This window comes from Passer montanus, unplaced genomic scaffold (genome assembly GCF_014805655.1).
Source record: "Passer montanus isolate IOZ18808 unplaced genomic scaffold, ASM1480565v1 scaffold12, whole genome shotgun sequence".
NCBI classification, from domain to species: Eukaryota; Metazoa; Chordata; class Aves; order Passeriformes; family Passeridae; genus Passer; species Passer montanus.
The window spans coordinates 1,977,199-1,989,521 of NW_024358722.1; the positions used below are offsets into that span (position 1 = coordinate 1,977,199).

A 12,323-nucleotide genomic window follows, 5' to 3' on the forward strand; every position below is an offset into this window, starting at 1 on the left:
GAAGAGCGCTTTGTAACTCATGTGTGTAACAGCCCAGCTGTGGTGAAGTTAGAGCAGCACCTCTCTCACGCCCATCCTCATCCCTGGTGCTTTGTTAGGCCCAGCCATCTCCTCCAGCACAGAAGGCTTCTCCAGAGCCAGCCCTTACAGGGAACTGGCTGAAATCAGGACTTGGCCAGCAATTACTCTGGATGTGACTCTTGCCTTACTTTGTCTTTCTGCCAGTACTGGGAGTGGCAGGAGGATTCAGCTATGGTGGTTGCTATGTAAACTTTGCTGTAGCTTAAAAAAGATGCTCAATGTTTAACATGTTGTCAACATCAATAGCAAAAAACAAAGGCAAGTGTAAAAAACCTAGAAATACAATTACTTGTGGGTGACTTGAAACGCAAGTGTTACTTTAGAGCAAGTTTTTGTTATCTCTTCTGGTTTAGTAGACAATCTTTGATCTACTGAGTACTTTTGGTTCTAGAAGTTAGTAAAATCAAAACTATGGGTAAGACATAGAAATGGGGGAAAGAAATTTGTAAGTCTTGAAGGAGGTATTTGCTTGTAATATCTTTTTCTGAAAGAAGTGACATTTGGGGTTTGCTCACATTTGGGGTTTGCTTAGACACTTGGGGTTTGCTGAGAAACAAGACTCAAAAAAGTTGAGCTACCAGAGGTGAGTATCATGTGCAGGTTGTGAGCAGCAGAGATGTTTACCCAAAGCCTGGCACCTCCACATGCTGCACACTTTGTCTTCCCTGCTATGTGCTCCCTGCTGCTGCCAGAGCACCTGTGATGCTGTGAGGCCTCCCACCAAGCCTGGGAGCACTGCATTGGAGAGAACAATTCCTGAAGGCAAAAAGGAATGCTCTTCAAAAAGGCTGTCCTCTGCATGGCACTGGGCTTTTCCTGCCTTGGGTTCTGCAGATTCTCTGTGTCTCTGTAGGCTGCAGAATCGTAGAGATTTGCTTATGGACATGGAGTCCATTCTCTCACTTGCGGCAGGACTGCCACCTGTGCTCAGGTCAGCTGGGGCTTTGTCTAGAGCTTGAAAACCTGCAGAGGGTGGAAATTACTTGGCCTCTCTGGGCGGCCCAGTGCACTGCCCAGTGCACTGCCCTCAGAGTAAACCAGGCTGGCCTGGAGCCCCCAAATTGGAATTTGTGGCCATTGGCCCTACCCCATCTCCTGCAGCTATCAAGGGTGGAAGTTACATGGCCTCTCTGGGCTGCTCAGTGCACTGCTCAGTGCACTGCCCTCAGAGTAAAAAAGGCCTGTCCTCCTGCCTGGCCTGGAGCCCCCAAATTGGAATTTGTGGCCATTGGCCCTACCCCATCTCCTGCAGCTATCAGGAGATGTTTGGCCCCGTCTTTGTAACTGTCTTGCACGTAATACTTGGCTCTTGTTAGTTCACCCCACAGACTAAATCCAGCTCCTTCCACTGTCTTTCCAGAGGGCACACCTTGAGCTCTGTGGACAACTTAGGAGCCCATGACTGGAGTCTCTACAGTTTTTCGACATCCTTGTTGAGCAAGAAGCCCAAAGCTGGGCAGCAATATTAGATGCCCTGCTCAGCAGTGTCGGTACTGATGGATAAGTGCATCTCTCCATTCACTGGCCACATATTTCCTGATGGAGCTCAGACTGCAGGCTGACTTATTTGCAGAGAGAACACTCTCCTGGCCCACATTCAACTTGGCAGCCACTGTAAGTCCCATCCTCTTCAGCAGGGCTGTGATTCAGCTAACTGCTTCCCAGCCTCTATTGGACACTCCATTAGGCAAGCAGCTGCCCTATAAAACAACATCAACAATAAGACCTAACCTATTGTTAAATAGTGAGACAAGCACCTCAAAAAGAAACATTAGTTGGAAATTACTTGGGCAAATTAATGTCTTGTGTGTTCGCCCTATTTAGTCTGAGAGACCTTGGAGTAAGCAGCTGTGATAGCTCGGTAAGAACTGCTTCAAAACTTAAGTAACATTTGGTAACATTTAAATGTCACCATCTGGGTATTTGGATCCCAGACCTAGGATATTCTATCAATCACACCTTTTTGCATGAACTTGCCTGTCCCTTTGTTACAAGAAGTATCTCCTGTGTGGAGCAGAGCCCACCAAGCCTCACACCAGCTGCCAAAGCTCGAGAGGACTGGCTGGTTCCCGCATGTGGCTGCAATAGGAGCTGCTTCCTCCAAAGGGAAGGAGTGGGAGCAATCACTTCGATCCAGTGCTCCAGTCCGCAGGGCTGAACACTGAGCCCAGCCCTGCTTGGCACTGAGAAAACTCCACAGTCTGCTTGGCGATGGAGAAGGTGGTGGAGGCCGGGAGACACTTCCTGAAAATCAGCGGCTGCCGGACATTCCTGGGAGGGGGCTGCTGCTGCTGCCGCTTCAGCGGCTGCCTTGGCACAGCCCCAGGATATTTATGTGCCTCCACAGCCTGGCAGCCGGCCAGCCCCTTTTTATTTTTTTTCCTTTAAGGAAACACCCGCAGATGGGAAATGAGAGACTCCAACCGTTTTTTCAGCAGATTCTTGCAGACAATGAAGAGAAGTTTTCAGGAATGATCTTGTTTTTATAGGTACTTACTGCCTTGAAAGGTCCATTATTTACCCAGTACAACTATCCTTCTCTAGTTCCAGAACAAACCCGGGAAGATTACAGCGCTGAAAGCAACTGAAGGGCTGGTGGGGGAAGGGAGGGAGTGCATGGGCTCCTCCTCGTATGGTGGCTGTATTCCAATTAGCATGGATCCCACACGAGGCTGGCAGTAGAGGGACCATACTGCTGCTATATAATTATCTAAACCCCTCTGAATTTTTTTCCGGTTTGGTGCCATACCAGGAGTTTGTGACTTCACACAGAGCTGTGGTTTGTGGCATCTCACAGCATTCCTGAAGCAAGGGAGTGTGGCTGCACGAGTGTGTTCACACAGCCATGCGCGGGGGCATCCCTCGCTCTGCTGGAACCCAGCCCTGCTCCGAGGGAGCAGCTTCCTGGCCATCTGGTAGGTGGCCACTCTGTGACCCACTTAGGTGCTCTCGAGATAAGTCTCTTGCAGAGCTCAGGTGTGGGTGAGAGACATGTACAGACTGAGGTATGGTGTCCCCAGTAGAAGGATGAATGGTGATAGTGAAATTTCTGAGTAGAAATTAATGCTGACTGGCTTTTGGGAAGGAGAGGGCCATTGTGCTTGTTAGTGGGTTTACGAAGCCCTCTATGGTCCTGGTTCAAGGGGACCTTGTGAGGTTTAGGAAGAAAAGGCTGAGCTCTTTTTATTCACCTGGGAGTCTCAGTAGGCAGTAATGGAAGAATACAATACTGGGATACTATCAGAGCTAAGAAACTGAGTCAAACAAGTTCTGTCATGGCCTCCCAGTGCTGCCTCAGGACAGCCCTCAAGGGCTTTAAATACTGGATTAAAGCATTTTAAGCACAGCATGTAACAATCACTGGTAGCTCCAGATTTCTTTGGGGGGTCTGAATAGGGTACTTTCCTCTATATTTTGAGGAACAGGCTGTCAGAATTTTTTTGCTCTGTATTTGCTCCGTGAAGGACTCCTGCAACAGCCATTTGTGGAAATGTATCAGTCCAGTAATAAACCTGCTATTGGCTTTTCATCTTCAGAGATATTGCCACTATCTCTGCCAGAGCCTGAACATTTCCTGAAAGGGAGGGGTATTAGCTTCCCTTTAATTGCTTAAGTAACATAACAAAGAGCAATGGCAGGGCAGGTGGGCTGCATCTCTCATCCAGTTCCCACAGCATCTGTGCAGTGTCACAGTGATGACATGGTGGAGAAAGATCTCTCACTGTGGCCACCTGGTAAAGGTGAAGGTGGTAAGAACTCTTGACCTGGATGACAGAAAGCATGAATATCAGCTAGAGCTGTAAGACTTGTAAGTGAACTCCAAAGACCTGCCATGCATGTATATGCAGGATTGAAGACCAAGATGTGTAATGGATAAAAGCACACACAATGAGAGCACCAGAGTAATCACAAGCCATTTGCCATTAACAGGAGAGATGAGGATCTGTTGTCTAGAGAGAAAATTCACACTGGCTGAGAGCACACCTGCTGCTTTGTTACAGCATTTGACAAAATAAACAAGGAGTTTAAAAAATATGCAAAGCATGTTCTTCCTTCTCTCCAGAGCAGGAAAAGGGGGAATCTTTGTTTCTGTTAAGCAGATCACCTTTCTATACAATCTGGATATTTTTGGAGCTGTGGCCAGTCTAAAGAGAAAGATCCCTGCCGTGGTAATTGTCCACTCCCGTGGTACATTTTAGGTACTGCCAGAGGGCTCCTGGCATGCTCAGGAGAGCTGAGGGTTTTGACACACTCTTGCTCATGACAGATGACAGAAGCTGGCAGGATTAAAATAGCCTCAGAACAAACTGCTCTTAATCTTGAAAACACGCAGACATAAGGATGCTGTGACCTATTCTCGAAGGAACAGGCAGACCCCCTGCTGGATGGCTCTCAGGCAAACTATGAACTCAAGCAGAAAAAAACCAAAGGAGTGTGTGAAAAACAGGGAACCTACCCTTAGCCTGGGTGCCGTTAGCCATGAACAAAACTCTGTGTTTTCCTCAAAGTGTCATCCAAGGTTCTACCTCTCATTATCCTCCTCCTCCACCACCCTCTGAAGGTTTAGCAGCTGTATGTGCTTAATGTAATATTTTCATTTTAAATGTAAGAAAGTTACCTGTTCCAAGGCCTTGAGTCACATTCACTAAAACTCAGTTCCACTTCTGATATAGAATTAGTTCTTCACTTATGGGGAAAAAAAAAAACCCAAAGGATCATCTTCTTGAGCATCTGAATATATTGTAAAACTTTGTTTTGATCAGTTTTCCAAGGTAAGAACAATGTATTTGTTTCAAGAATTAAATGCTAGTTCTTCTTCACTTATGGGGGGGGAAAAAAAAATCAAAGGATCATCTTCTTGAGCATCTGAATATATTGTAAAACTTTGTTTTGATCAGTTTTCCAAGGTAAGAACAATGTATTTGTTTCAAGAATTAAATGGAGCAAGCAAACAACTTTCACTGGTAACCACCGAGCTCTTGAGCTAAATGTCTGGATAGGAACAAGAGAAGTATGGGAATTAGTCTACTAAGCTGGAGAAAATATTTTGCTTGGGAGCTCATTACAGCTGAATTCACACAGTACTTCATTGTTACCTGGATTGCTTATACCAGAAATAACAAACGTACTTCCTCCAGACCCAAATAAAAAAAACCTACCAAAAGCCAGGCTCAGTGACAGGAGATGACCTTTCCTTTGCAGCACTCAAGGACTCAGGGTGGGCGGTGACACACACAGTCTGGAAGCCTGCAAAATGCAGAGAGGGCCTACATCTCCCTAAAGTCTCTGCTTGGATAAAAAGATAAATGTCAAGTTTGGGATGGCAGCTGTAATTGCCTGTGCTGTCACCTTTAGAAAAGTTTTGAGCCTCTCCATGGCTGAAGAAGAGTGGGCGGTGACACACAGAGTCTGGAAGCCTGCAAAATGCAGAGGGCCTACATCTCCCTAAAGTCTCTGCTTGGATAAAAAGATAAATGTCAAGTTTGGGATGGCAGCTGTAATTGCCTGTGCTGTCACCTTTAGAAAAGTTTTGAGCCTCTCCATGGCTGAAGAAGGGAATTTGCACCTGTGAGAGGCACTGAAGGCACATGATCACATGCAGCACTGGGAATGGGGCTGGCAATTAACCTTAGATCTCCAGGTTTCAGCCTGGTGCCTCCCACAGTGACTTCCCTTCTCCAAGGACCTGGAGGACACACCTTGCCCAAGTGGCCTCTGGCCGCTGCCGGAGTCCCAAGTGTGCACTCCTGCTGGAGGAGGCTGCAAACGCCTTTTCCCAGAGTATTGCTACTGCAGGGAACAGGAAGAGAAAGGTGTGGAGGAGCAAAGGGGCCATAAACCCATCTCTCTATTTTGCTGGTGATTTAGGCTGCTTTAAGGAAGGATTTCCCTAACTTCAGGGATAAAAACTGCTTGTCAGTCACTGCTCAGTAACCAAGTAACATAAGTGTCACTAAAATAAACAGGGTTTTAACAACTTACGGTTTGAAGTTGCTATACTACATTCTCTCCCTTTTTATGGTTTATTCTGAGGGGGCTGGAAACCAAACATCTTAAAAATTACTTTTTCTTTTCCATCCTAGTAAGTGTCTGGTAAGTTTTAATTTAGGCAAAGCATATCTGTCATTAGCTGCAATTCTTTTACATTTCAGGTCTGATAAATACAAAGGTGTGCTATGCATTTCCAGCAATGACTTAAGATTTATGAAATTAACAGTAACATATAAATAGAGATACAACTCACTAATTTTAAAAAATAGTTATGTCATTGTTTTCAAATGTCAGAATTACTTAAATAACAGAAATTTTTGTTTTCTTGTCAACGTATCCTAATTTATGACAACTAATAGCTTTGAGATATTTTTGTTTTATCCTGTCTCTCACTCTTTAATTGTCAGTCACTTTCAATTCACTCTCCATAGCTGGCATGGAAGGAGCTGGAGCCAGCACTTGAGGAATTATGCCAGACTTTTTCTCCTGCATGTTTGATCATGAGCATTCTTCCCTGTGCTCTTGCAGGCACCCCTTTCAGACCAACAGAGTCTTGCTCACCGCTTCCTTGTCTTATATCCCTGCCCTGCCCTATTTAGCAAAGGCCTCAACTTCCAGTTAATCCCACTTAGAGTTTTACTAAAACACTGAAGCTCCAATGTGCTGGCCAGGCTGCCTGCACATTGCCTCTTCCCCAGCTTTTTTGTGAACATCTGGCATGCTCATTTTACACTCTGCACAGTGAAGCAGAAGTATTAGATGAGTTATCTACGCAATGCAGATACATTTAGCATTTCACAGTTACTGCTAAAACTGTGGTTAAGCTGCTATTGGGCTAATATTCTCAAATACAGTAACTTATCCCAACACCAATTAACACCAGAGAGGATTTAATGCTGCAAATTTTCCCCAGTTTTTTTTTACTTACACAGTATCATAATGCTGCTACTTTCTCACCAGTCACAGTATTTGTGTGTTTTGAAGGATGCCATTATGCACATGCTAACTTCTTTCCCATCAGCACAAAACACCCTTCACTTCTCTCTCTACAACTGCTCTTTGCCAAAGAGTAAATTTTCATCCCTCTGCTTTTTTGCCTAAACCCCCCAGCTGACCTATGACCTCACAGCCAAAAGACCCCCTGCTTAGGTTGCACTTTCTTTTCTTAGTTCAGATAGGAAAGAACTCAACCATGTATTAAAACAGGAGCTTGTTAAGACCAGCTTCATGGCTCGCTCAGTTTCCCACTGCTGCTCCAAAGGTTTTACGAAGCAACAGCTTCCACCCCAAGGAGAAGAAGCCTCCTGTGTCCCCTTGGCCCCCACCCAGCACAGAACCAGGGGAAACATTTTCCTCTTCTGAATTAGCTACCAATTAACTTCTCAGTTTGGATTTTGCTGTGAGGACAGTAAGTGTTTCATTGTATTAATTCTTCTGAAGACTTTTAATATAAAATATTGAAGTCAATGTCCTCAATAAAATGTATCTTCGTTTCCTTCAAAACAAACATGAGGAATAGAAGGGCAAAAAGGAATTAGAGTATATAGGTTTGTTTTCTTCTTATAAGAAGCTAATCCACAAAGGGTAGAAGTTTAATTTTCTCAGTGTAAATAGCATGTTTGTTCAGTGCTCTCAAGTATATTTCCAAATAAATAAGTGGAGCAATACTGCTGTTAACATCTGGATGTTCAAACCTCCCTGCACCAATATGAGTTAACAACAGATCACAAACTCTCTCAGAGTAAGTACAGGGTGGGGGAAAAGGACTATTTTTGCTTGGTGACATGCCTTTAGACGATAAAGTGCTTACAGCATAACAGACCATAAATCATTATATGGAAAAATAAAAACATTGTGTCACTCGTGCAGGCAGAAGCAAGCAAGTGATGTCATCACTCATCTTTTGACCAATATGCTATTAGACCTAACACTGTATTTCCAAACAAGATGGTTTCCTTGACATTATGTACTGGTATTTCTTTTAACTGAAAAATCACTGTAGAACATACCTTTAAAAAAAAATTAAAGCCAAAACAAACATTGCTACTTACAAACAATGTAGATTATGACTCCACAAATAGAAAGGAAGTGTCTTAAGTAGCAAGATTTTAAATGAAGTAAAAAATTATTTACTTACATAGTTCAGACTGCTCTGAAGTGTGATTTTATTCATAGTTTCAAACAGAACAAAGATGGAAATCCTTCAGCTTCACAATGTATGTAAGTTATCTGGTTATCCTGCAGCTGAAATCTTACAAAGGCTGCTGACTATCACCCACTTTGCACAAGCAAAGCCTTCTCCTACTGCTCAAATATTCCTGTTTCACAAACAGCACTGTTAATAATAGCATTTACTCAACAGGTGATGAAAATATTTTCCTCTATTTAAATGAGAAGTAATTACAACTTTGCTAAAACAAACCACACTCTGTTTATAATGGAAGTTAAAGCAGTCCCAAATCACTGTTGTTAATCCTTTGAGACCCTGAGGAGAACACAGCAGCTCCCAGATGTTTAACAGGACGTCATTCCAAATGTGTGCAGTCACATACATACATACATGAAACAAAGCAAGGCTTGTACTAACTTAACAGATTCACTATGAATTTCCTGCTCAGGTTTGCTAGGAAAACCATGCTTTACCAGTTTTAGACACCTCACAGGCTTGCAGTGTAGACTGACTTTTTTTTGGACCACCTTTTCCCAGAGATGTATTAAACCACAACTCTTCCGGAGCAACCTATGAATCACTTCTTTCACTGCCAGTTTGTTTGTTTTGTGGATCAAGATAACTGCCTTCAAATAAAATTCTGTTTTTCATTCCTTCTTTAATCATTCTTTGCCGGATCCTTTGCTGGGCCAAGTTGTACCTGCAGTAAAACCTAGAGGAGGGGATGAAAAGGAAACAAAATGCCCTCCTTTATAGTAGTGGCAGTATCAAACCAGAGTCATTCAGGCAGCTGAAAAGTTGCAACCACATGGGATAATGCTAGTAAAATTAAGCATGCTGCCTTTGGAATCAGGACACAAGGATGGGGTATGAAAAGGAAAAAATAATTAAGAAAAATAGAAATAAGTGGGGGAGTTGATAGTTTAGGATTCAAGAAACAATAGGAAGTATTTAAAATATATATATATATAAACATAAACATTCAAACACAGTGAAATGTTTTCCTTTAAAGAAGGAAAGTATTTTGGGGAGAAGGAAGAGGACGCTTTGCTAGGCAGGTTTTTTACTGTGGTTTCAAAACCAACATGAAACACTGTTTCTGAAAACTGAAACACAGGGATCATGTTGTACAATTCACCAACACAGGCCAGTGAAAACTGAAGAAGCATTTTACATACCAGTATCCTAACATTGTGCAAATATAGCTGCCAACTGCAACATCACAAGATCTTTTGACTCTGCCTGAAAGAAAAACAAAAAATCGTCTGAAAAGTTAGAGAAAACAACTTGTATGGCTTCCCATTATTAATAACACCTAACAGCAAATAGAAGGGTTTTTTGCTTGCAAATAAATATATAAAACCCAAAAGGAATAAGTACTTACTAGTTGCTAGAAAATGTCCAAGACCCATAACTAAAGCCCCCAAGGAGCCATAGAGCACTGACTCTCGTGCACATGGAACATTTTTAACATCGAGAAATCCCAGGAGTTTAAAGGACTGCAAGACAAAACAAAACAAACAAAAAACCCATAAATTTAAAAAATCACTTCTGTAGAAGTCTATGATGCCAACTCAACTGTAAAACTGACTTGTTATCTAAGACAAAACAAAACAAAAAAAAAAACCAACATAAATTTAAAAAATCACTTCTGTAGAAGTCTATGATGCCAACTCAACTGTAAAACTGACTTGTTATCTTAATAGTCCAGCAAAACCAGTTGAGAAGTTACTGCATCCAGGATTAGGGAGGACCAAAAGTGAAGAGGTACAGATATATCAGGGATGTTTTTGGAAGAGTTAACTACTAATTTATATAATCTAGTTTTGCACAAAACTGTTGATCCATCCTCCCACTGAATATTACAAATGAACTGCTTAATTTTTTACCTTTACATTCCCCCAAGGAGGAAGGGAGAAGACCTTTAAGATTCCAGGATTTTTGTTACATCACAACAAACAAGGAAGGTTACAATCAAGTATGCAGTAAGTCATGCCATGTAATTTTAGTACCTGAAGTAAGTAGATGTGCTTGAAAAAAGTTAAGTTACTGGAGAATGAGCATGTAGTAGAGAACCTTATACTGAATAAAAACATTTATAAACCACTATGACCTAACCCTATGTCTAGGCAGGGGCTGGACACATGGGTCAGGGTCAAGGTGGCTGCCTCTCAGTAGCACCTGCACATTTTTCTGCTGTTAATCCTTTGGTCAGGGATGATGTGACAACACCTTTCAGTCTACTGTGCTTAAATCATGAGAGCATGAAGAATCATGTGTGCAACTGTAGCAAAATTCACCAAAGGTGAATTGTTTTATTTTGTTGTGAAGGTATTCCACTTGGCCAAAGTAGATTTTAAAGACGGAGTACTACAGTACTCAACTGCTTATGGAGGGTTTACAGCTCTGTGAGAGAAGTAATTGTGCCACTGTGGTAAAGGGGATGGCAGGCATGGAAATCCCCAGCGTTAGTTTTATCCATGCTCCCTAGGGACAGCCATCAGCTGTCCCTGTGTACAAGCGAGACAGAAAGGACGTGCTCTGTGTTGGTCGAACCTCCTAATGAGTAATTTCAATTGCTCTCATATGGAAGAAGTCACTTGATATCTGCAGCGTGATGCATCCTTTTAAAATAGCGTCTCACCTGCTGCCAGGCCGGGCATCATTTGTTATGTCTGACCACTGCTGACCACCGGCCCCGCGGACCCTCCGCCCTCACCACGGTGTTTCACCAGCGAGGAAAGCCCCGCGGAGGGCCCGGGGCAGCACGACCAGCCCGCCCCGCCCAGGGGCCCCGCAGAGCCCCAGCTGGGCCCCGGCTTTCCGGGTATTGTTCCCGAGTATTTCCTCGGGCGGAGGAGCAGCGTGCCGGGCGGTGGCGGGACGCTCCCTGCTGCGCTGCGCTGACCTCCCGTGTCCCCAGCGCGGGGCTGCCGCGTGCCGCGCACCTCCTCCTCATCATCCTCCTCCTCCTCATGATCATTCTCGTTCTCCTCCGCGCCCCTCGCCGCCCCCCCGCCCTCCGTTACCTTCCCCGGCTCAGAGTCGCCCTCGCCCGCCATGCCGCGGCAGCGCCTCCCCGCCCGCACCAGCGAGCCGGGGCTGCGCCCGCGTACAGAGCGCCGCCGCGGGGAGGCCGCTCCGCCCGCCCCGTCTCTGTGGCGCCCGCGGAAGGGGCGGGGGCGGCCGCGCCGGCGCCATTTTAGGTCCCGGCGCTGAGCGAGGCTCCAGCGCGAATCCTTTGTTCGGCGAAATGGGTCACGGCGCGGGGGGCGCGCGCGCGCGGGCACGCGGCCGGGGGGGGGCGCGCGCCTGGGCCGGGCGGGGCTGAGGGCGGCCCCGGGAATCAATCCGCGCGGATCCCGGCGGGAGCACGCGGCCCCGGGAATCAATCCGCACGGATTCCGGCGGGAGCACGCGGCCCCAGGAACACGCGGCCCCGGGAATCAATCCGCGCGGATTCCGGCGGGAGCACGCGGCCCCGGGAACACGCGGCCGCGCCACGCTCCGGCGTGCCGGGCGCCATAGGCCCTGCCGCGGTCGGGCTGGGCCCAGCTGTTAAAGGCTAAAAGCGGCAGGGGCTGGGAGCTGCAAAGGCGCCCAGTGGGAGAAGGAGGTTGCGGGATCCTTGGCGGGCCGCGGCCAGCGTGGTGGATGTGGGGATGTGTATCCCCCTCCGATTGTCAGGGGAGCATGCCAGGGTGCGGGAATGGGACGGGGGAAAGGTGATTTGTGCAGCTGGGCGAAAAGTCCCCGGGTGGCAGCGGGAGCGGGAGGTGGAGGAGAATTGATTGGGAAGTGCTCTGGAAAATGGCCTCCTGTGAGGCCGGGCGGAGCAGCAGCGGGCACAGCCCAGCGGGTTCAGCCGGGGTACCCTGTGCTCAAATCACTTAAACATGCTGGAAGTGGCCCCTTAGGTGTGTTAACTGTACCTGCAGTGAGGATGAGAAAAGGTAAATAGTGCCAAGTGACTTAGGACAGAGGTACAGTTCTCCAGGATACTGTAAAAATATATTTTGCTGCAAGAAGACATGGCTCTCCCTACTAAGTAGTGAATTGCAGGGCAGGTTGAATTTAGGAC

The 12,323-nt window shown here is 45.8% G+C and overlaps 1 protein-coding gene across 1 annotated transcript; it reads right to left on the reverse strand.

Annotated features, from left to right (window-relative positions):
* Positions 1-7,501: 7,501 nt before the first annotated feature.
* On the reverse strand, positions 7,502-11,502 carry LOC120496996 (cytochrome c oxidase assembly protein COX20, mitochondrial). Its single transcript, XM_039697981.1, has 4 exons — positions 11,272-11,502; positions 9,627-9,741; positions 9,421-9,484; positions 7,502-8,954 (listed from the first exon to the last, which is right to left on the reverse strand). Exons 1-4 carry the CDS (start codon positions 11,302-11,304, stop codon positions 8,813-8,815), a joined length of 354 nt encoding a protein of 117 aa, XP_039553915.1. The 5' UTR covers positions 11,305-11,502; the 3' UTR covers positions 7,502-8,812.
* Between the last annotated feature and the right edge of the window lie 821 nt (positions 11,503-12,323).

Bases quoted from the DNA above. Each gene is read 5' to 3' on its own strand.
- LOC120496996 (XM_039697981.1), bottom strand. From the start codon at position 11,304: ATGGCGGGCGAGGGCGACTCTGAGCCGGGGAAG. The intron at 9,485-9,626 runs GTAAGTACTTAT...TTTTTCTTTCAG, and splicing joins TGGACATTTTCTAGCAACTA to GCAGAGTCAAAAGATCTTGT. The intron at 8,955-9,420 runs GTATGTAAAATG...CCCCTCCTCTAG, and splicing joins TGCACAATGTTAGGATACTG to GTTTTACTGCAGGTACAACT.